This window comes from Xenopus laevis, chromosome 5L, assembly GCF_017654675.1.
Source record: "Xenopus laevis strain J_2021 chromosome 5L, Xenopus_laevis_v10.1, whole genome shotgun sequence".
NCBI lineage: Eukaryota > Metazoa > Chordata > Amphibia > Anura > Pipidae > Xenopus > Xenopus laevis.
In genome coordinates, this window is record NC_054379.1 from 161,518,753 (window position 1) to 161,544,644 (window position 25,892).

General features: G+C 41.4%; 1 protein-coding gene across 1 annotated transcript in view; it reads right to left on the minus strand.

The window, feature by feature from the left end:
• Positions 1 to 25,892, minus strand: part of pkhd1.L (PKHD1, fibrocystin/polyductin L homeolog) — a 329,488-nt gene that overhangs the window by 49,483 nt on the left and 254,113 nt on the right. Inside the window, exon 60 of the mRNA XM_041563601.1 lies at positions 1,890 to 2,916. Within this exon, the coding sequence (XP_041419535.1) occupies positions 1,890 to 2,916 (1,027 nt within the window). The remainder of the gene's footprint in view (positions 1 to 1,889; positions 2,917 to 25,892) is intronic.

Here is a 25,892-nt window from a genome sequence, read left to right on the forward strand (position 1 = left end):
TCACCGACACCTGCTTATATCAGTGGTTGACGCAATTCTGCATTTTACCTACAAAGCAACTTTGCTCGCTGATTCCCCTCCCCACTTATTTCTAACCTGGAAGTGCAGCGCAGGTGGAGTTGGCTCTTTACGACTTGTTATAATAGTGCCATAAATCTGTTGCCTTAAAATTCAATCTCTGTGGCCTTTTAGAGAAATCATCATTAAACGTGGGGGCTCCCGTTAACGACGACATCCAAGTGAAATTGTTTAATCTGCCGGGGCGGGTGAAAGGTCACCTAATTAATTTTTAATAATACATCAACGCGACACGCAATAGGGAAAACTGGAATAGACAAATGCTAAGGGAAAGGGCACCGTCATCTCCTGGTAGGTCAATAGCAGCCAAGAGATTCGCTCATCCCCATCCCCCTCTGCTGCCGTGCCACTTTCCCATTTTATACCGACACCCAATTAATACCTAGCTGCCCGGGCTAGCTCATTTCGGCTGAATTATGGCCATTTCTCCCCTTATGCTGTAACGAGGGTGATCGCCATATATCACTGGGCAGTAAGAATCACTGTTAATTGATTAGAGTAACCTAGCAATGATTGTGCACTTATACAACGTGTACCTTACTGGGGTGAGATTAGATTCTTGTGTCTGTTTCCCTCGTTACGCCAGTCACCCAACATATTGTTAGACGGTGGCGAGATCCTACAGCCAAACCCCAGTGGCGTCGTCAAGAGACTTTGTTGATGTCTAAATATCATTACACGCTGCTCCGATATTAAAGGAAAGGGATTAACACCTTATTGCGAGTCACTGGGATTTGTCATTCAGCGTCGTTATCCAATTTTCAGGTGCTAATGGGACTACGGCCCGGGGGCAAGCGCTTGGCCTATAGACAGACCAGAGAGAACAAAGGGAACATTACGTGTCTTAAATAACATCAAGCAATAGACTAAGAGAATAAAACTGGTAACCTGGGCTGGGAGCTTGATGTTCACAAACACGTACATTAAACACAATTTGTGTTGATTTACAAAGTGTCGTTGGAAAGCTGTGGGTGCCATGGGAGAGGCAATATTGCCGAGAGGAGAAGGAACAGATAATGAGATGGATGCAGGGAAAAAGACCCGTAGGGCATGTCCTCCCCTATACAAGGGAATTCAAAGTAGAGCATACAGCGTCTCTAGAAGGCAATTCTCATTGTCCAATAGCTGAATATTAACAGCTATAAATATTAGTGAAAGCTGCCATATTGTTTCTCTTAGATGGCATAAGTAAGAATTTAATGGGTGTTCAAAACACTTCTCCAATATATATTTGCATTTAAAAATAGATGCAACTATATCAACTATATCAAAGCCACCATCAAAGTGGGACAGGTAATCAACTTGCTCAGGACCTGGTGGAAGCAGTGTCAGACTGGGGTGTCTGGGGCCCACCAGGGCTGCTGCCTCAGAGCCCCCCATCCACCAAGCGGACCCCTCACCCAGGTCATCATACCCCACCCTGCAGGCCCCAGACCCCAATATCGAGCTTCCTCATCCCAGATGCAAACTCCAGACAAGCCTGCCTGCCCATACATATTTTACATTTTCCTTGCCCTGGGGATTGGGAGCACCTGCAAGTATCCAGTAGGGAGTGGGAGTCCTGGGTCAGCAAGGCCCATTTGGTTTTTTCTTTGGTGTCAGGCCAGCCCAGTCCAACCCTGGGTGTAAAATGTCCCAGATATCCCAGTGGCTGCTTCATAAGATGCTGTTGTTAATCCAGCTGTACCTAGAATTCCACTACCAGAAACTAGCAAAAGACTCGACTAAAGTAAGTTACCAAATATGAGGAACAGGTATTCTGATCTGCATAATGTTCCATATTGTATAGATAACATTTTACGTGCACTTACCTTGTGCTGTTTCCCGGTGAGAATTGCATTGGATCAATTACCATTAATGAGTCAATGTCTATAGGAAACATTTTCTCCATCTCTCCAGTCTGTAAAGCACTAATAACACTGTCAGCTATATTAAAAGGTAGGTCATGTGCCACTGAAGGAGAATGGCTCAAACTTAAATGGGGAAAATCGTATTTGACAGGATTGATTATTTCCAATATTATGACATCCAGATTGGTCTCTTGGGTGTTTTCTGCTTTCTTATTGGGGTGGCTGACATTATTTTCAAGGTCACGTTTCATCCTGGCCCTTGATGAATCATCTAAAGTAACAGGGCAGTGGAGGTTCCTCTTAGCTTGGTTATTGGTTAAAGCTCTTAATGTGATGGAACTTCCTTTTAAAGTCTGAAGAATTGAAACGTGAGCTGGCGAAATGTTAAAATGTTGCGCCACTTGTGCTGGAAGTTGATGCTGAATATCCGTGCCAGTCCCCTCTGCCACAGATAAAGCCAGATAAAAAGATTGGTTGGTCCAGATTTCTATAGGTTCTTCACCTTGAAGAACTACGTAGAGTAGACTTTCTGAGAAACTGAAAAAGTTTGATCCCTGTTCTTTATCATCAAAGGCAAGTTCAGTGTTGGGCAGAAATGATGGAATTCGTCTTCCTTTTGAAAAAATGTGGAAGCTTTGTGGGGTGTCATAGAAAAATGCCAAAATGTGTTTAGTAGCTTCTTGACCTCCAATTAGTTGAAGTCTCATAGCTTTGGGAGCTGGTCCACTGAAGCATATTGTTGTAATTTTATTAGCTGGTAAGATAGAGTAGAAGATTGATTGGTCTTCTGAATAACAACACTGTTGTACAGAAATGTTGCCATTGACAAAGGTATCGATGAAGTCACCTGTAAAGGTTATGACAGGTGTTATGGGTTGCCTTACGTCTCCAATTCTTTCAAGGACTACTACAGTATGGTCAGTCTGTTCACAGATATGTCCCCGTAAATCAGTGTTATAATGGCATTGACTTTCTTTCCTGTAGATGCCTGAAAACAAAGACACATATAAATAAAACCAGAATAAAACCCTAGAGACATATGGTAAGGGATTGAGGCATCTAAAAAATTAATCGCAAGAATCTCGTTCAAAGGCCGATTTGATAAATTGATTGAATTCAAGTTCAAAAACTTGCATTGAAAAAACGCAGTTGTTTTCAGTTACAGTAATTGATTGCAATGGACTAACATTATTTCGTTCATTTTCAATAAGTCTGTAAAATCTCTGATTTTTTTCAAAACTTGAAAAAAAATATATTTAATTTTGAAAATATCCCTCCGTTGACTTCTCTAGCACCTGGCCATGTTTAAATTGACATTTTTTTTACATGTTTTTAATTTCAGAAAAACTCAAGTTCAGAACTATTCAAGTTCTCCTTAATTTTCTCAAATCATTGTGAAAAGTAAACATTTATTATTTTTTATCATTAATGCAAGTAAATCTTAGAATAAAGAGAGGCGCTTAAAGAGATGGGCTTAAGCAAAGAGAAGAGTTTTCTACGTAGTAGAGAATGATGTACGATGAGGTGGACAGTTGAGTTCCTTGGTTTTTGAGAGGGTAAATAAAATCACATTTTATATGTAATAATGTAATAACAGAGGCTGATTTACTGTGTTTTTAATTACATTTTTTCTATCCAGCGTATTGAACAAACTTGTGTTTTTTTGGGATCATAGGGATTTTCCTTTATATCTTAACATCTTTAAAAAAAAAATTGCGTGAATTGGCAAAAGAAAACTCTATTGCTATGAAAATCACATTCTTCCGTTCATTTTTTGAAAGTGTTCCTTATAAATAGCTTGAATGTTGAAAATATTTAAATTCATAATTTCTCCAGAGATTTCCGTAAATTTCCTTGATATTTGAATTTTAATGAATCTTCCCCATGTGTTTAAATACAACATACTAGTCTTTATTTCTGAGTAGGATATTGAGCCGTGATGATGGAATATATTAATCCAGGTGATAATATAATAGATCTAAGGGGCCAATAAGTCTTTCTCTCTTCCTTATATGGCTAAATTGGGTTGAAAAAAGACCAAGTTCTGGATCACAATTTCAAATAAAGAAGGAACAAAATAAAATAATGAAAGAAATATATAAAAGGGAGGAGATTTGCATTTAAATATATGGTAACCACTTTGCACCACCTTGACCATGAAGGCCCCACAGTTCTGCCAGTTCCAGATACATATAACAAAATGTGGATATTACGAACCAACATCTTTCAAGAGCTTAGAAAATCTTTTATTGTCTGTTGAAAATTGCACCTTTTTCATGTGACCCACATGATTTATGTGATATAATAAAGTTCAGCGGTGCTTTGCAAATGCCCCTCTTTTACTTTTTCTCAAAGGCCCCACTCTTATTTTCTGGACTGCCTGGACAGGCCGCGTGTAGAGAGTCATCTTTGTTTTTTATCTGCAGTATATTGAGGTGATACTTAAAATCAAAAGAGTTAATCGAGTCTCTCAGTGAATGCTTTTAATGGGAGAACAAAGCCTTGGGGTAGAAGAGCAGACAGAGAGACGAATGATGAAGAACATCAGAGGGAGGTGCAGAAGCAATGCAGGAACCAAGCATGTAACACAATCTACACTTAGATGTCAAAATCACTATGTATTTTTTGCTTTACTTTATTCTACTGTATTCTGAACGCTGCTCTTAATATGGCAGATATATTAGAGACACATGTTACTTGCAAAGAACCCATAAATATACATGAGAGAAGGTTCCCCACACGCAGGATTGTTTCACAAGTCAAATTTGTTTGTGGTTAATCTGATGGGAATCTTTTGCTCAAGTAAAAAGCCTGTTAAAGACTGCAAGAATGATTGCTTCATGCTTAACCCACTGGGTACCTGGAAGCACAGCAGCCAATTTAAAGAGAACATGGAACCCCCCATGGATTCCATTGAGGTGCAAGTCTACATGCACACCAGGTGTTAGCTGACAAAATGCTTAATGTACTGGCCGCTGTCTATAGTAACTGCTTGGCAACAATGGCCCCTTCAACCTTTCAATCAATGCAGTCAATGAAGCCTCATCTCCCCATTTGCTACAGTCTCCAGAAATTTGGAAGACATCTAAGAAATGTAATAAAGGGCAGTACTACCAATGGCAAAATTGTTGATAAATAACAGAGATAAAATAAAGGACCATAAATAAAAAATGGGGTAGTCTTACAAAGGTTTGTACCTACTCTACCTTTCCCTACAGAAATATGTCGGCAAAAGCACACCCTTATTTCTTATTTAAAGAGTCAATCTATCCAGGACCTGGCTGCACTTGTGTCTAATAAAAAAACCAGCACAGGGTGCAGAGTACAGCTTCTTTAAGGAAGCCATTCATAGAAGAAGTCCCTAGGATCCAACGATCGGATCACAACGCTGGGAATGCAGGCAGTCGGAGAGAAGACCGCATCAATAAACAAATGTAGTGCTTGATCCAATGGGTTTTTAAACCTGCCTGATCAAAATCTACATGATTTTCTGCCAGATATCGCCTGTTGGAGGGCCCCATACAATGACCAATAAGCTGCCAACTTTGTCTGTCGGCAGCTTTAATTGGCCCATGTATGGCCACCTTTACTGCCTGCCATTGGGCAATTCTTCTATGTGCAGGACAAGGCACAAAGTGCAAAAAAACCATGGATTGCACTTATTTTTGCACTTGCAGATAATACATGAACCCTTCTGTATTTCACATCTTAACAATGAATTATGTCTATCCCATCTTTTCTAAAGCTTAGAATTGTGTAGTAAATTGATTGAGTCTAGCAAGGGTTATACCTTAGATATCTCTAGGTTCATTTTGATATAGAAGATTAAAAAATGTAACATTTTGGTAGAACCTCTAAATCCATTGTTTTGCCTGCAACACTAGTGGGGCTCCACCCTTAAGGCCATGGCACATGAGATAAAATGGGATGCTTTCGTGTTTTTTAGTACCCAAAATTTTGAATTGAAAGCTACTCTTTAAGTCTTTACCATGGCAGGTAATGGGATTGATTTCAGGAAATTTGACGAAGGTCAGAAGCAGAGCGAAGGTTGTGTGAAGGAGAGTATTTGGAGATCAGAGATTAAATATAGGGGCAAATTTACTAAAGGGGCGAATGCTAGTGAAAATTCGCCATGGTGATGTAATTTTGCCACTAGCGCTACTTCGCACCTCTACGCCAGGGGTGAATTGCGCTCTGGCGAAGGGAAGTACCTATGCTAATTCGCTAAGTTGCAGTTTTTCGTGAACGTTACCTCTTGAGCCAGACTTTACTTCACCACCTCAGACCAGGCGAAGTGCAATAGATTAGATAGGACTTGCTTAAAAAAGATGAATTTTATTTTATGAAGCTTTCCCAGGCTTGTGTAGTGTAATGTATTTGCTGCTACACATACGTCCATTGTACTTTAAATTCCCGCCGTATGCAAATTAGGCATCAATAGCGTAAATTCGCTAGCACAACTTTGCAAATGATCGGTAACTTGTGCGCAACTTCGGATCATCGTGAATTTGTGCAGCCCTGGCGAATCTACGCCTGGCAAAGTAAATTTGCCCCATAGAGAGGGGCTTAAAGCCTTGAGTTGGACACAGTGATCCAAAGCAATATCTACAGCTACAATAAACTGATTCATTAGCTGAAGATGATTTGAACTCAATTTGTCAACAACTGCATTTGCTTTAGAAAGAGATGATTTCCTTATAAGTGGCTTAGGGTTGGGAGGATGACCACCTAGTTTTTACACTTGTTCCATGAGATCCTTTCATTCAATGGAAAAGGTTGTTTTAGATGAAAACATCACTGTTGGCCATTGAGGATAGTGCGCATGTAGTGAGTCTATTGTATAGAGACATGTGTTGAGTTGCATATATCTTTATTTTATCCCTAAAGTAGCTGCCACTACGTGGATTTGATAATTCCAGCCATTATTCGCTGAAAGAGTTAAGATGTTGTTAGCAACAACTAATTCCCTCTCTGAGACGTGTTTCTGCCTATCACAATTTTCCGCGGCCTGTGATTTTGATCACTTTTAAATGAAACCCACACTGGCCTCAGTAATCATAATGTCATTTACAATTTCCCACAAAACACATTTATTCAGTTAGTAGCACATTGAGGAAAAAAAAAGAACTCCATATGAACTCTCGGCTAGGGGCTTAATCTGATTATTTCCTCATGAAACTCTACGTAGGGGTGCTTGTAAGAGAACCAAAAGACAAAGGGGGAAAAAGCTGAGGCCAGATCACAGCTGACTCTCATAATCGATGTGAATAGATAGCGCGACTCAGAACATTATGGGCTGCAGTAAATCTGCCTCGGGGCTTTCCTTTAAGAGACTGTCCAGGCTGGAAGGACCTAATGAATTCTGAGTGACCGCTGAATAGTGAGCAGACATATGTTATTTTCTGGGAGGATTAACAAAAACAATGGAAGGTTCTGTTTTAAGTTAGGATAGAGTCTTCTTCTTCTCTCTGTTGTATACTGGTGAAATGGGCAGAAAGGCATTGTATATTAGACCTTTATAGAATGGAGATGCTTGGTGTGTATCTTGGCTTCAGAGTTGGAGAATGTGCTCATCATCCTGTGATTACTGTATTGTGTCCTATTATATTATTGGTTTGCAAGACCCTCAAGGGAATTGCCATTTGTAAACAAACAAAGTTCCAATATGGATCCACAGACCATGGCGGAGTCTGAATATTTTTTTTTTTTTAATATTGATTTATTGGTCTTGTATATGGCTCTGGTGGGCACAATATGGGGCGGCTAATTTTCTAGTTTTCTAATTTGACTTTTTTTTCTGAAATTTAATTGAAGAACAAAATCTTTTTGCAATCATTTTTTTTTCTTGACCGCTATCATGTTTTTTAAAAGTACTTGAATTCAAAGAATTGGAAAGATTGCCTTAATTCGTGAAAAAAAAATTCTGAAAATCACATTCTTAATTTGACTTTTATTTACAACATGGCTTGAATTTTGAAAATACACCACCCAATCACTTGAATTTGTTCATTTGCAGTTTCAAGATTTTTTTGATTTATACATCTTGAACATTTCAGTTTGGAAAATTTTAATGAAAAAATATTTAAAAATTTTTTGTTGTTGAGATTATTGCCTAATTGTTGCCAACAATTTGAATCAAAATTTTAGTATATCTGCCCCTGTAAAGGTGGCCTTTATTATAATCACATATATCATATCTAATACATGTTTGTATACCACTTTAAGATAAGTCTCTTTCTTCAATAATATTCTATAATATTCTAGGTCAGCATGAGATTAGTAGAAAGTCCCCACACTTCCATCAGGTTTATCATCTTTAGTAAACATCCCCTAAGTTAATGATTACCAAATTCAGGGACAAAACCATTAGACAGAACTAGGTGAATGGTCATGTCATACTTGTAATATCTAAACCTAAATACTTCCCGCCATAACTCTAATTGGTTATGGTGGGAAACCACCCTAACCCACCTTAAAGCATAAATCATTAAAGGGATACTGTAATGGGGGAAAAAAAAAAATCAAAATGTATCAGTTAATAGTGCTGCTCCAGCAGAATTTTGCACTGAAATCCATTTCTCAAAAGAGCAAACAGATTTTTTTATATTTAATTTTGAAATCTGACATGGGGCTAGACATATTGTCAATTTCCCAGCTGCCCCAAGTCATGTGACTTGTGCTCTGATAAACTATAATCACTCTTTACTGCTGTACTGCAAGTTGGAGTGATATCAACCCCCTCCCTTTTTCCCCCCAGCAGCCAAACAAAAGAATAGAGATGTCGCGAACTGTTCGCCGGCGAACTTGTTCGCGCGAACATCGGGTGTTCGCGCTCGCCGGAAGTTCGCGAACGTCGCGCGACGTTCGCCATTTTGGGTTCGCCATTGTTGGCGCTTTTTTTTGCCCTCTCACCCCAGACCAGCAGGTACATGGCAGCCAATCAGGAAGCTCTCCCCTGGACCACTCCCCTTCCCTATAAAAACCGAAGCCCTGCAGCGTTTTTTCACTCTGCCTGTGTGTGCTGAAGAGATAGTGTAGGGAGAGAGCTGCTGCCTGTTAGTGATTTCAGGGACAGTTGAAAGTTTGCTGGCTAGTAATCGTTTTGATACTGCTCTGTTATTGGAGGGACAGAAGTCTGCAGGGGTTTGAGGGACATTTTAGCTTAGGTAGCTTTGCTGGCTAGTAATCTACCTTCTACTGCAGTGCTCTGTATGTAGCTGCAGTGGGCAGCTGTCCTGCTTCTGATCTCATCTGCTGACTGCTGCAATAACAGTAGTCCTTGTAAGGACTGCTTTTATTTATTTTTTTGTTGTTTTACTACTACTACTACTACTACTATAAGAGCCCAGTGCTATTAGTCTAGCAGTGTTGGGGAGTGGGACTGGTGTGCTAATCTGCTGCTCCTAGTAGTTCAGCAGCACCAACTTTAATTTTTTTTTTTTAATATTCATTTTTTTTTATTTTACTTTTTTTTATTTTACTACCGCTGTAGTAGTGTATAAGTTGACCTTTTAGGCATTATTTGCCCTGTAGGCATTATTTGCACACTGTTTTCTTCAACCCGCCATCTAGCTGTGTGACCTTGTTCACATTCTGTCTAAATATCCATAATATTACCGTCTCCAGAAAAAACACCGGAAAAACACCGGAGTGACTTTTTTCAAGCAGCCATAATATATTTTACGTAATCCGTATCCACCGCTGTAGTAGTGTATACGTTGACCTTGTAGGCATTATTTGCACACTGTTTTCTTCAACCCGCCATCTAGCTGTGTGACCTTGTTCACATTCTGTCTAAATATCCATAATATTACCGTCTCCAGAAAAAACACCGGAGTGACTTTTTTCAAGCAGCCATAATATATTTTACGTAATCCGTATCCACCGCTGTAGTAGTGTATACGTTGACCTTGTAGGCATTATTTGCACAGTGTTTTCTTCAACCCGCCATCTAGCTGTGTGACCTTGTTCACATTCTGTCTAAATATCCATAATATTACCGTCTCCAGAAAAAACACCGGAGTGACTTTTTTCAAGCAGCCATAATATATTTTACGTAATCCGTATCCACCGCTGTAGTAGTGTATACGTTGACCTTGTAGCCATTATTTGCACACTGTTTTCTTCAACCCGCCATCTAGCTGTGTGACCTTGTTCACATTCTGTCTAAATATCCATAATATTACCGTCTCCAGAAAAAACACCGGAGTGACTTTTTTCAAGCAGCCATAATATATTTTACGTAATCCGTATCCACCGCTGTAGTAGTGTATACGTTGACCTTGTAGGCATTGTTTGCCCAGTTTTTTTGGCCGCAGCCACTGAAGCACAGAGGCCAGAAAAAATATGCCATATAAATGCTGAAAATAGTCATTTTTTGCCATACGTTGACTCAACGTATATGGCAAAAAATGACTATTTTCAGCATTTATATGGCATATTTTTTCTGGCAACTGTGCTTCAGTGGCTGCGACCAAAAAAACTGGGCAAACAATGCCTACAAGGTCAACGTATGGCAAAAAATGACTATTTTCAGCATTTATATGGCATATTTTTTCTGGCAACTGTGCTTCAGTGGCTGCAACCAAAAAAACTGGGCAAACAATGTCTACAAGGTCAACGTATGGCGAAAAATTACTATTTTCAGCATTTATATGGCATATTTTTTCTGGCAACTGTGCTTCAGTGGCTGCGTCCAAAAAAACTGGGCAAACAATGCCTACAAGGTCAACGTATGGCAGTTGTTTAAAGAGAACAGTAGATTACTAGCCAGCAAAGCTACCTAAGCTAAAATGTCCCTCAAATCCCTGCAGACTTCTGTCCCTCCAATACAGAGCAGTATCAAGCAGATTACTAGCCAGCAAACTTACTATCATCTGTCCCTGAAATCACTAACAGCTCTCCCCCTACACTATCTCTTCCAAGCACACACAGGCAGATTTTTCAGATACATTTTTGCCCTTGATCCCCCTCTGGCATGCCACTGTCCAGGTCGTTGCACCCTTTAAACAACTTTAAAATCATTTTTCTGGCCAGAAATTTTTTTTTTAGATGTTAAAGTTCGCCTTCCCATTGAAGTCTATGGGGTTCGCGAACCGTTCGCGAACCGCTCGCGTTTTTGCGCAAGTTCGCGAATATGTTCGCGAACTTTTTTTCCGACGTTCGCTACATCCCTACAAAAGAACAATGGGAAGGTAACCATATAGCAGCTCCCTAACACAAGATAACAGCTGCCTGGTAGATCTAAGAACAACACTCAATAGTAAAAACCCATGTCTCACTGAGACACATTCAGTTACATTGAGAAGGAAAAACAGCAGCCTGCCAGAAAGCATTTCTCTCCTAAAGTGCAGGCACAAGTCACATGACCAGGGGTTGCTGGGAAATTGACAAAATGTCTAGCCCCATGTCAGATTTCAAAATTGAATATAAAAAAATCTGTTTGCTCTTTTGAGAAATGGATTTCATTGCAGAAAATTCTGCTGGAGCAGCACTATTAACTGATGTGTTTTGAAAAAAACATGTTTTCCCATGACAGTATCCCTTTAACTAATTCTGTATGTACTCCACCTATAAATAAACGGTCTGTCCACCAATATGGTAGAACAGAACAAATAAGACTCCTGGTCTGCGTCTGTTCTCTTGCATGCAATCTTCCTGCACCTGACATCCCTTCTTGTACTTATGGATGACCCTAACACCCCTGAGTAGGATTCCCTCAACATGTCCATCAACACATGAACTTTTTAATTTGGTTCAACTGACTTCAAGCAAATGGGACTGCAAGATGTTCAAAAACCGACAACTCAACAGGATCAAATTGTCTAAAATAATCCTGGCCTCATATGACCACTTTCAAACATATAATTAACAACATTCATATAAATATATTAACAATAAGTGGAAAAAACAATGCTCTAAGTACTTCTGCCATAGTTTCTTAGGGAAGGAACTAATTTGTGTTAATTGGATACTCTTCTCAGGATTTCCCCAAGTTAACAAAACCTTTTAACATTTAGTGATGTGGTTCAGCCCCCTTTGCAAATGGAGAAAATCTCTCATCGCAGTAGTGATGGATATTTTTATTTAAAACCTCAAACATGACTTTTGGCTTTGGAACGTGATTAGTTATATGTGTTTCAGTGGAAACGGGAACATTTTCAATGCAAATTTTGTTGGAATTGAGTTAGATTATTCAAGGACTGAAGAAAACTCTCTATACAAAATCAGTTTAAGACCCCTGGGAGAGATTTAATCACGCCATTTAATGTTTTATTTTCTAGAATACGAAAGCAGCTGGGTAAACAGTGTTTATATTTGTGGCATTAATTGTTATTTTTTACCTACCAGGTTAGATTTGCACCCTGGAAGTTGGCAACAGGCTCGGACTGTGCCTGTGGGACATCAGGAAAAAAACAGATGAGCCTGCCCACCCAGGACCCCTCTCCTTGCCAGAAACTGCAGGCAAAGAAAATGTAAAATATGCGCGGGTGGCAGGCTTGTGTGGATCTCATGACTGTAGTGGGGGGCCGTGAGGTTGCAGCCAAGGTGGGCCCCATACACCCCAGTCAAACACTGGTTGGGAAGCCCTTCCGACCCAAGTGACAGGTAGTACACCCTAGTGCAGGGGTCCCCAACCTTTTTTTACCTGTGAGCCATGTTCAAATGTAAAAAGAGTTGGGGAGCAACACAACAATGAAAACACCCTGGGGTGTAATTTGCTATTTTGATAGCCCCTGTGGGCACTGATAGCCTACAGGAGGTTCTATTTGGCAGTACTCCTTGTTTATATGCAATTAAGACTTAAAACTTGACTCCAAGCCTGTAATTCAAAAATAAGCACCTTCTTTGAGGCAACTGGATGCAACATCCAAAGAGTTGGTGAGCAAACCACTGGTTGGGGATCACTGCCCTACTGTATTATATGGAGGGTACACCAAGGTTAGACCTCTTTAGCCCCCAAAAAAACTCAAACATCATGAAGGCTATTAACATATTCAAATGGTTCAATGGACCTCTGCCATTGATTCTTACATGACCTTGACAGGTTTTAGATGTTGTATTTTCAGATTCAAGCTATTTCCAGGGTCGGGTATAATAAATCTCAACAAATTTGAAGTTTTTTTTAAAAAGAAAACTTGAAAATTTTGAAAATGTGCTTTCCGGCCAAAAACACACCTCGAAACTTAACAAATAACCCATTTCACGTGTGTGTGTTAAATGACTATTGGGTTAACAGTGACCCTGCTATAGTTCCAGGGGTATCTAGGGCAAAGGGCAAAAATATGCACTCATCCCAAATCTCCCCCTAACTGACCTTCAGCCCCTTAGCTCATAACAAGGTTACAGATATATAGAAACATTGGGGTAACAGACACCCTGCTATAGTTCCAGGTGTACCCAGGGCACAAATAAGCACTCACCCCAAATCTCCCCCTAACTGGCCTTCAGACTGGGCCTCCTTAGATCATAAAAAGGTTACAGATATATAGAAACATTGGGGTATCAGTCACCCTGCTATAGTTCCAGGGGTACCCAGGGCACAAATAAGCACTCACCCCAAATCTCCCCCTAACTGACCTTCAGACTGGCCCCCCTTAGCTCATAACAAGGTTACAGATATATAGAAACATTGGGGTATCAGTCACCCTGCTATAGTTCCAGGGGTACCCATGGTACAAATAAGCACTCACCCCAAATCTCCCCCTAACTGACCTTCAGACTGGCCCCCCTTAGCTCATAACAAGGTTACAGATATATAGAAACATTGGGGTGTCACCCTGCTATAGTTCCAGGGGTACCCAGGGTACAAATAAGCACTCATCCCAAATCTCCCCCTAACTAGCCTTCAGGTTGGGCCCCCTTAGCTCATAACTTCTGTCAATTTATCTTTTACCCCATTAGTAAATAAGCCTATAATTTATTTCTGGGATTTCCCAAACGCTTTGCCTATTAGTTCATTCTTTTCTTGACCTGAAATATACATTACACATATTTACACTAAACCACGTTGTGACGATGTTAAGACAAAGTTGTTCAGCTTGAACTAAATCTGTCAGTTGGGATCCACCAGACATAAACTGGCTCTCACCATAAAGTGATGAAACTATCACTTCGTTGCCATCTGTTTCCAGCTCCACAGTAATTTCATTGGACGCCAGAACAAGAAACAAATGTGGCGGCACCATTGCACAGCTCTAAGCCTTGGATATAATGAGATTTGAAAGGGAAGTTCCGGATGGTATAAATCTGTGCCATATGTAACCATTTCCTGTGTCAGTTCCTTTCTCTTAATCAGTGGAGTCTCTCTCCCTCTCTCTTTCTCCTTCTCTCTCTCTGTCTCTCTGCTTTTTTCCCCTTTCATGACCCCACACCATGACTCCAAAATCTTTCATGGCTGCCTTAGGCCTGGGGCCTTTCCACAGCAGTTGCATAAATAAATGGCTTTGACAGCAAACATCATAACAGTTAGCAGTAATGTGTGTTCACCACAAGTGCTTCTACAGCACACTGGAGAGATGGAACAAGAACGAGATTATTTTGTTACCGTTAAAGAAAAATAATGCTGCTTGACAAGTAGTGAAAGAATTAAGTCAAATAAATATGAAATATGATTCAGCTGAAATGGCCACATTTTCACTGCCGACTAAAGGTTTTCCAGGTTCTTTAAAAAAAAAGTACAAAATATTATAATATAAAATTAATAAATGAGTCTGGACTTTGTTGTGGACCCAGCTCTGGACTGAATTTGCAATATCTGAAGTTTGAGGGAAAAATAAAATATCAGAAGTAGAGTAGAAAGAATTGAAAGAAAAAGATTGTTAGTCATTGTATATAGTATATGGTAATGAAACCAGTGCTGGATTTCTTTGCCGGCCGACCCTAGGCCGCAGTCCGACCAGGCGGCCGCGCGGTCCTGGCGCCCGCCTACACTTCCCCTTCCCAGCGCGCCGGTGAAAAAACACTGGCGCAGCTGGTGTAATTGAATGGGGACGCACACGTCCCCATAATGCGGCTGGGCGGCATGCCGCCCCTATTTTTTGCCGACCTAGGCCCGGGCCTGAATGAAACTGCCATAACATATATAGTGTAATGCTTACATTTTAGGTAAAAGCTCTAAATATTGATGGAATTCATATAAAGATTGTTATATAATGGGCAGAGTTTGTTGTGATACTTATTTACTGGTCAACTAGAAGGATAAAGATATTGTAGTGCCAAGCTGCAACAGAGTTTTAGGGCAAGGAGCATTGAGTGGGTTAGGAAAGCATGGACATTTGAGAGTTTCTGGTTGTAGGAAGGTATGCAACTCCAGGGCCCAGGTCCAGGGTGAATCCTAGGTATTGAAGGCAGAAACGAGGTGCAAGGAATCAGATTAAAATAAGGAGGAGGTGGGGTTGGTCCAGGCCAGGGGTAAAAGGGAGCTGTGACCAGAAGATCAGCTTGCAGTTGGAACCATCCCATCCTCCTACCCTAAGTGCTTCCAGTGTTGTCCTCACAGCTTGGTGGTAGGAATGCTTGCCAGGAGTTGAGGGTACACCCCGTAAGCACAAGGGTGCTCATACTCTGGTTAGTGGTCACCTTGGGCATGGGGTCCTAGGAGATGGGTGTTCTTTTCCATTGCCTTGCCCAACTCATGCAGCTGCCAATGGTGGCTGGCATGGCAGGAGGCCCATCAATTTGGTATGGCAAACATTGTCTAAAATGCAATATTTAATTGTTTTTCATTGTAAAGCTCTACAGTAGTCCAATTCAACATCCTAGCCTAGAACTCCTAGATCATGTCTCAAGGGTGGTGGTGCTCAAGGGTCAGGTAAAAAAGTGTTTGCAATTGAACAGAGTTGGGGAAATGATTATTCACGGGGCACAGTGTAAACTTGCTCCTTTTCACTGCCATGGTCATGCTTATTCTGCACTACAGGTGAGACTTCTGGGATCTTTCATCTTTGAACTTTATGAGGATTATCTCAATAAAGTAGTACAACAAGCCTATTTTTCTAAATAATATAGGGGCTGATGGCACATGAGCCACCAGATATGGCCATAAAATTATAGATCTTAGGATGCTAACGCTAATAGCCTTAAATGGGGTTACTTTGATCCATGCAGAACCACAAATTCAATGTCAACTGGTGACATGACAGCATCGAAGAGACCTGGGATCAGTGGTATCAAGGCAAGTGCATCTCATTTGGGACCTACAATTTTATATAGATTTTTTTTTATTGCATTCTAGGTTCATATAGATTTTCTAATAATCACAAGCTGTAGCTTTTTAGAAGGGAGCAGAGTTCACAATTTGCTATTCAATAGTTTGGCTTTTGTTATTTTGGTGCTAACCTTCTGGGCTCAGTTGAGATCTAAGCACATTTGGGAACATGAGAACTTTTTACACCAAGTTCTTTGAACAGGGAGAGCTATTTATCACATACAGTGACATGTAAGAGAGTCATATACTCCTAACAGATGGTTCCCTAGAGTTGCAAGAAATAAATAATTTCAAGGAGGCCCACACCTCTTCACAAACCCAAATAATAGCTATTGGGATCATAATCAGGGTAAAATAGCACAAAATAGCTAATAGTGGATAACTGTCCAAAGGAATCCACACAGATATCATTGGATCGTCAATGTATGGTGATATTCTTAAGCAATGTTTTTATACAGGTGTTTTCTGTTATGGATCCACTACAGTCCAGGGTAGGGCTGCCCAACTAGAGGACTACAGAATGGATGTGTCTCTTCAAGAGATTTTTAAGGCCTTCAGCATGGCCAAGATCTTCAAAGACCTCTTTGTATGACATTATTGTTTTCAAATAACCTGCCCCAAACATATGAAATAGCATATAAGTAACCCACAGCATGGGGAATCTTGGACAGCACTAGTCTAGGGTATTGTCACTACTAAAGAATTACGCAAGAGACAATGGGGGAGAATTTTTGGCTCGGAAGGCAGCCGAATGCTGAGAAAGTTTCGCTTGAGTAAATTCGTCAGCTCAAGCATTCCATATTGAACGTTCGCTAGCGTTCATTTCTGCCTAGCAAAACTTTAACACACTTACTGTACGCTTGGGTCAATTTGAATAGGGTGGGTACATATAGGTCATATATACGTCTTTATTAGAGATGTTGGTGCAAATGCTTGAAGTGGCCACTTATTATTACACATGTCCAAGGAAGCAGAATAAAGACAAAGGAGATCCTCTAATGCCCTAGACATGAGCCCACCCTAAAACAAATGTGGCATGCCCCTCAAATGGTTAAAAAACTTTTAAAACAAACAGTTACAACCTTTAAACACAATCCCACATTACAATATGAAAAAGCCAGCATTATTTTCCTTTTTATATACTTTTTGGCATACAGGACATAAGATTGAGGAGGATGTAGCTTCATCTTATCAGTTCGGCAGGTATAACCTGTTAATAAATTGGCGATGTCCCTGCAGATCGGGTTTCTGGCGAATTTCGAACTTTAGTAAATTTGCGTAAAATGGTGTTGAATAGTCTCATTATAAGACAGCAATTCTTTGACTGTGGTTTATTACCTCTGCATTGATATCTCAGGTACCTTTTATATGCAGATCCTATACAGGCCAAAAGACACACTAAAGGAACCGCATGCTGGAACACAATGGATTAATGTTCTAACACAACATTGTACAGTATGTCCAAGTGCAGAGACTCATGACAACTAGTGACATGATTGCATATATTTTCTAACTTGCAGTGGATTGGCCAATCAGCCCCTGAGGAAGTATAATTGTATACGAAACGCGTTGGGCCTTGTACTGTGCTTTTTAAAAAATATACGATTGTAATAAATTCTTTAAAGGCAAAGAAAGTGGCGTAAATTTATTTTTGAAACAAACCTCCCTAAGCCAAATATCCAGTGGAGAAGTGGAAGGCATCGCCGAAAGTATCCCCAGGCGAGACTGAAGACCGCGTGGAGGAGAACGCCGACTTTTGAAACTGCGGGAAACACCGGATCAGCGTCTACTGGAGGAGAACACATCCCTGCCAGCGCAGAAACAGCAGGCCGCGATCTGATAGAGACCCCAGCAAGTGCCGTCTATCCAACTCGGAAGAGGTCGATTTGAATGCGATCCAGACAGCGTTCTATAAGCCAGCTCTACAAACACTCCAGGTAAGCGCAATATCGGCTTACAACTACATCTTTATTAGCGGTACTATACTATCTGGCATCCCTACTCAACAGGCGCAAAACCGACCGGACACGCTAGCCGCACACTAACTTCATATTGAAGGCAGATGCGATCAGATCTCTTTTATGACACGATCATTCTATGAATGTGAGTAGATCTGATTACTTAATATCTGCTAAAGTGTATAGAGGATACTACACCAGATAGGCTGTGTCTTGCTTTCTCTACAGGTATCCCCAGCACACCTTTCATTCCTTTTTTTTCCGAATAATTTCGCCCATCACTAGTTAGGACAGTCACTATTGAGTTCCAAATCGATGCCATAAACAACATCAACTCAAGAACTATTCATAAGGGACAGGGATTTATCACCATTAGATATAAGTAATTAATCTCTAAAACTAGGTGTCTCCCCAATCCGGCAATCAAAAAGGGCTCTCCTCCACCCTTAAATGGACACTTTTCAAAGAGAGATTGCTGTATATCTCAAAGGCAAAAAGCCATTGTGGCAAATCTCTGCCTGGGAATAATAATAGTCTTCGGTAGTGAAGTGGAATTTGTCCCATTATTCTTTGTCAAAAATTTTTGAAGTCAATGGGCATTTTTTGCAGCATTGGCCAAAATATACTAAAGTCAAGTCGAGTTTTTTTGTGGGTTTTTTTGCACTACATTATTGTTTGCATGACTACTTTTTTTTTTGTGTGTGTGAAAAAATTCTCTGTGAACAAAGCACAGACTTTCACAGTGAATCCATTCCTGCCGAATTCATACATCACTAGTCTGGGATTGTTTTCCATGGGACTAGGCAGTGGCGTAACTTCGGATTCCAGGGCCCCCCTGCAAAAAAAATTTCAGGGCCCCCTCTGCACAAAATAGTGGGAGCATTTCATGTATACTGTCCCCAGAACTATAGAAGGATGGCACATTTGCAATTTCACATAAAAATACCCCAGAACTATAGAAGGATGATAAAATTCAGTGGTACAGTGTTCCCCCCCTACAGAAATTCAGAGGCACAGTGTCCCCCGATACAGAAATTCAGAGGCACGGTGTCCCCCCCTACAGAAATTCAGAGGCACAGTGTCCCCCGATACAGAAATTCAGAGGCACAGTGTCCCCCCTACAGAAATTCAGAGGCACAGTGCCCCCCCTACAGAAATTCAGAGGCACAGTGCCCCCCCTACAGAAATTCAGAGGCACAGTGTCCCCCCTACAGAAATTCAGAGGCACAGTGTCCCCCCTACAGAAATTCAGAGGCACAGTGCCCCCCCTACAGAAATTCAGAGGCACAGTGTCCCCCCCTACAGAAATTCAGATGCAGTGTCCCCCCTACAGAAATTCAGAGGCACAGTGTCCCCCCCCCTACAGAAATTCAGAGGCACAGTGCCCCCCCCTACAGAAATTCAGAGGCACAGTGCCCCCCCTACAGAAATTCAGAGGCACGGTGTCCCCCCCTACAGAAATTCAGAGGCACAGTGACTCCCCCCTCACCCTACAAACATCCAGCAACACAATGAACTGCCCAAAACCTAAGTTAGAAGTTACAACCTGTAGCAAAAGTACAATACAAGTTGGCAACCCAGGGATTAAGTTGCAGGTCCCATGAAGAGTCCACAGCCCACCACTAGAACCCATTAACACTTTCCCGTGTTTGACGCTCGGCTCACTAATTTCAAATCCTCAGTGGAGCGGTCACATGGTACGATCACATGACCCTGACGTCAGGTCCATTCTGAGGATAGGAACTAGCCGCTACCCTGACTGAAGATGTGATCTGTGCCAGACCTGCTGCATCATCAATCACCGTGTGCGTTCTTTGAATATAAAAAAAACTTTGTGCGGTACTAAATGTTACCTCACGTCACACGCTGGGCACAGTTTTTTTTCTTTTTAAAGCGCACACAGCGATTGATGATGCAGCAGGTCTGGCACGGATCACATGTTCAGTCAACGTCTTCTGCTTTCGAACTTCCTGTGTGGGGGGAGGAAGAGGAACAATTACAGCTTCTCCAGTGCCTTTTGTGTTCTATCTGGTCTCTTCTTTCCTTATGATTTATTACAATTTTTTTTTTTTTTTACAATTTTCCATTCCCCAATTCTCTCCTCCATCTGTAGTTTCACACTTTCAAAAATAAAATCCCCTCAAAACGTTTGACCCTGTCCCTGCAGCATCGTATTATTCCTTTCCCACACATTTTAGGTACTATACAGTCTACAGACACAGACAGTCACACAGCCAGACGGGCCTCTCCCTGCCTCACCTGCACGGCTGCACCGTCCGTCACAACGTGCGCACTGCGTCCACACCACACGCGATTACACAAGAGGAAGAGGGAGGGCGGGCGAGACGTCAGACGAGCAGCCAGAGAGAGAGAGAGGGCAGAAGTAAGTATATGAGGAGCGGCGGCTGCAGCGAAGTACAGAGCAGGGAGGGCGGAAGCTGGAAGACTGAAGTATGTGGAGTATGCCTGGAGAGGAGGTAGGGCCCAGCCAGTGGCAGTGGGGAGTCTGTGGACGGATGTCATCATGTCACCATTGTCACGGATGACGACGGATCAAACACCCGATCGATGCGATCGCTATGCTGGCCTGGCTGCATTCATCAGCCAGGAGCCAGCCAGGAGGACATCAATTTCAGCCGGGCCCCTCTCCTCCCGGGCCCCCCCGCAGCTGCGGGGTCTGCTTCCTCCCTAGTTACGCCACTGGGACTACTAGAAGCAAACCTCATACATATAGAGTATGATGGAATTCAATTTTGTATTTTCAACTTTTCAGCAACAGTTTCCTGAAAGCTCTTAAGCTCTTCCCTGTTTGGGCACAAAACCAGGTCTGTACAATACAGTATGGTCTTGCTGAGATTGGACTAAAAGAACTGATGTTGGAGAAACAGCCCTGATTGTAACCCAGCTGAACACCTGTGGGATGAAAGGGAACTGTGAGCCAGACCTGATCCCAGCTGCCCCTGGCCATGTGACTTGTGCCTGCACTTTAGGAGAGAAATGCTTTCTGGCAGGCTGCTGTTTTTCCTTCTCAATGTAACTGAATGTGTCTCAGTGGGACATGGGTTTTTACTATTGAGTGTTGTTCTTAGATCTACCAGGCAGCTGTTATCTTGTGTTACGGAGCTGCTATCTGGTTACCTTCCCATTGTTCTTTTGTTTGGCTGCTGGGGGGGGAAGAGAGGGGGGTGATATCACTCCAACTTGCAGTACAGCAGTAAAGAGTGACTGAAGTTTATCAGAGCACAAGTCACATGACTTGGGGCAGCTGGGAAATTGACAATATGTCTAGCCCCATGTCAGATTTCAAAACTGAATATAAAAAAATCTGTTTGCTCTTTTGAGAAATGGATTTCAGTTCAAAATTCTCCTGGAGCAGCACTTTTAACTGATTCATTTTGAAAAAAAATTTTTTCCCATGACCTTTAAGGAATGAATAGAAGCAAATCCCACAACAATGTTCCAGCATCTAGTTGGAACCTTCCCAGAATAGTAGGTGCTGTTATAGCAGCAATGGGAGAGGCAATGTAAGGACTTACCCTGGTGGTCTAGTGGGCAGCGGGGTCCACCACCGCTCCTTCAGTGTGGACGCCCGCTGTATTGTTCCTGTTCCCTTCAATGCTGGTCCCCCTATGGTGCGCACGCTGGTGCTCTTCCGGGTTTACGCAATGACGCGAAATTCAAACTATTTAAAGGGGCCTTTCATTGAAAATCACTGCCCGTTGTTAGGTTCTATTAGTTAAGTTCCTGGATGTATATTCTTTGTGAATCCTTTTTGTTCTTCTGTGTATTGACCCTTGCTTGCCTACTCGACTATTCTGATCTCTCCAATCCTGACCTTTGCCTTCCTGATTACTCCAACCTGATCCTGCCTGCTGGTGACTACTCTGACCTCTCCAATCTGACCTTTGCCTGTGCACTGACTATTATAAGTAGGGATGGGCAAATTTTTTCGCCTTGTTTCGACGGCCATAGACTTGTATGGCATTGTGCGTCAAACATTTTTTCCGCCTATCCCTAATTATAAGTTCTCCTATTCTGATTCCTGCCTGTCTGACCATTCTCTGCTTGTGCTGGCATGGGCTGCCTGTTCCTGGTGGTGTTCTTCCTTCCAGTATCCTGGTGAGTCAATCGTGCCCCTTTGCTCGTCCAGAACCGTTAGCTTTGCTCCTCTCTCAAATAAGAACTGGTGGCATCCGATTAGCCGAGGGCTCCTCCCGAGGTAAAAGGCATCGGTAAGAGGCAGAAGGGAGAGCCGAGACCAGGGAGTTTAGCTTGGGTTCTGGATATAAGGGTGCCGAACGTGACAGGCAACTTCATATTAATCCCCTTGGTTTAGGATGTTAGACAGGCAGGTGTCCAGATATTGTGGGGCATATGATGTATTTTGGGGGTTTAAAATTCCATTAAATAGAATCAGGTACCATTGTCCACACAGAGTTACTGTATACTCTTCAAAAAACTTGCTTTTCTACAAAAAGGAGAAGTCCCTTATTTACCTAAACATTATCTATAATTATCAATTCAAAGGATTTCTCAAGTACATTCAAGTTCTTTCTCTGACTTCATCTCAACTATAATTACTTCCCTATTGCCGGCTTTGCCTACGACCAACACCAAGAGAGAGAGACGAAAACTGAAACAATTTGGATAATCATCCAAAGACCATCCAAAGAACACAGACGTGCACATCTTCAAGGGGAAAAAGTTCAAACGTATATTCCACTGGTTCATCACAAAAATATGAAAAACAAAAACAGGGTGTGGATAGAAAACAGGATCAAAGCAAAAGAGACTTCAAGCTACTGAACGGAAATTAAACCTAAAACCTACATTAAGATCTAATATGATCCTGGAAACAATACAATTCCATCAGGTCTGACAATTCCAGATGTAAGGATATTTAAAGCAGATTATCTGCCCCATATGTTCCTTTGTTTTGAGATGGATGTTTTAAAAGCAATATTGGGATCAGAGGTTATTATTCTGTTACTACATTGATGGGACCTGTTATCCAGATTCCACCAGAGAAACCTGCAAAAACCTGCAACCTCTGCAGACCTGCAGAGGTTGTGTATAAGTCAATGGCAAAGGTCCCTATCCTATTTGGAAGTTGATGTGGTCTGGGCTGGAATTAGCCTGAAAATCCAAGCTTTTCGGGAAAAAGCCCAAAAAAATCAAGTGATTCAGGAAAAAACAGTACAATTTGGGTTTTCCCGCGCTTTTATCAAGTTTTTTCCCAAACTGATTAAATCAAGCTTTTTTAATAATAAATAAGGTCAAATCGTGGATTCTAGTTTGGTCAGACTTTTTTTAATTAAAATATCTAAAAATTCGTATTTTGATAAATAACCCCCTAAGTCTACTAGAAAATCATGTTAACATTAAATAAACCCAATAGACTGGTTTTGCCTCTAATAAGGATTAATTATATCTTAGTTGGGATCAAGTACAAGCTACTGTTTTATTTTTATAGAGAAAAGGGAAATCATTTTTAAAAATTTGGAAAAAATAGAGTCTATGGGAGATGAATGTGATAGATCCACTGAAAACCTGTGGTTCACTGCACTGGTGGTGCTGGCCCTCTGTTGACCCGGCCGAGTCCCTTAGCAATGGCAAACGATTTTTGAACTGATCCGCACACACACAATTATTTGCAGTCGGGGAGCTTACAACCTTTTATTATACCACCCAGTATCAACATTTCTGGGTGGGGGGAACCTATCATCCTGATGAAGGGAGGGCTTTCCTCCCCAAAACGTTGATACTGTTGGTGGTATAATAAAAAGATGAGCTCCCCAAATGCAAATAATTGTGTGTGTGCGGATCAGTTCAAAAATCGATTGCTGTGTCTATTGGAGATGGCCATCCTGTAATCCGGAGCTTTCTGGATAATGGGTTTCTGGATAATGGATCACAGGCCTTATGTTGAGTGCAGAGAGATCTGCTTCTTTAATGGTCCAACAATTGGTTGTCAAGAAAACAATCCACTTGTGACATCATTGCTGAGGTCATGGGATGGGGCAACTTGGGTAATGACTTTGTCATGTCCATCAGGGGTATCCTCAAGCTTTCTTGGATAAGGAGGAGGTTCACCTTTAAAGGGGAAGGAAACCTAGTTTGCGCAAAAACCCTCCACCCCTCCCATGTGTTGCCTACCCTGCTTTGAACGGCGCATGCGCAGTAGGAGCATTTCGCCGGTACGATCTACTACGCATGCGCCAAATGTACATCATGACTTTTGGCGCATGCGCAGTAGATCCGTACCGGCGAAATGCTCCTACTGCGCATGCGCCAAAACGCAGTTCAAAGCAGGAAGAAGATCGCGTGGAAGAAGATGTCGTCTGTGAACTCCCTGGACTGGACCTGCGCAGAAGGGTAAGTAACAAGTTAGGGGCATTTGCCCAGCGGGACGGGTAGGCCAGGGGGGAGGAGGGAGGGTGGGCAACACACGGAAGGGGGGGAGGGTTTTTGCGCTAACTAGGTTTCCTTCCCCTTTAAGTTAACTTTTACCATGTTATAGAATGATCAATTATAAGCAACTTTTCCATTGTTCTTCATTGTTTTTTTTTTATTGTTTTTGAATTATTTCCCTTCTTCTTCTGACTCTTTCCAGCTTTCAAATGGGGGTCACTCACCCCATCGATAAAAACAAATACTCTGTAAGGCTACAAATGTATTGTTATTGCTACTTTTATTCCTCATCTTTCTATTTAGGCCTCTCCTATTCATATTCCAGGCTCTTATTCAAATCAGTGCATGGATGCTAGGGGAATTTGGATCCTAGCAACCAGATTGCAAACTGGAGAGCTGCTGAATAAAAAGCTAAATTACTCAAAAACCAAAAATATTAAAAAATGAAAACCAAATGCAAATTGTCTCAGAATATCCCTCTCTACATCATACTAACAGTTAATTTAATGGTGGACAACTCTTTAAATCTTTAATACTGCTAAACCCTGAACTGCTGCCACCCTCAAACCTGGTGGGAATGCCTATAGTGTTACCCAAGTATCACTTGAATCAACATGAATATCTCTTGCTACCTCCATGCTCATCAATTGTTACCACCTGCATCTACCCACAGAACTCTACCCTCACACCCACAATTACTCTGAAATTATGGGGTGAAAACATGGCAATTAGTGATGGGCGAATATAATTGGCAGGCGCAAATCTGCGGCAAATTTATGCGCTTCACCACCAACGAATACATTTGCGAAACTGTAAGGAAAATTCACTGTCAAAAATCTGCTGCGTCAAAGAAAAATTTGGGCAGGCATCAGAATAGTCACACGCATAAAAATTGTCACGCGTCAAAATTATTCGGACGCCCATTGATTAATGATTTGGACAAAGGAAATTCGCTCATTTTTTGGCGAATCGAAACGGGATAAATTCTCCCATCAATAATGGCAATTGGTGACTGAAATCTCTCATAGAGTAGCCCCCTCCAACAAAAATAAATGCTAATATTCAGTATTATTGTGCACACAGGAGGAGCTGTTCTATATGAAATTCAAGGTAATAGAAATCCTATTTAATACTGTACTGTCCCTTTAATGAGACAGAAAAGCAGCTTTTCAGAAGGGCAATATTTACTTTTAATGAAATTTGTGTTTTCTTAGTTACCATTGCCAGAGCGTCCGTATTCTCAGAGCATTACGCAGGGAAATAAATGGAAAGCACATGCGCTCGTATCTCGACATCCTGATTTGTTTTGGGGTTAAGTAGATTACAGCCAACACTGCTAATCACCTCATTGATATTTTATATTAGGATTTATTAAAGCAGCGGGAT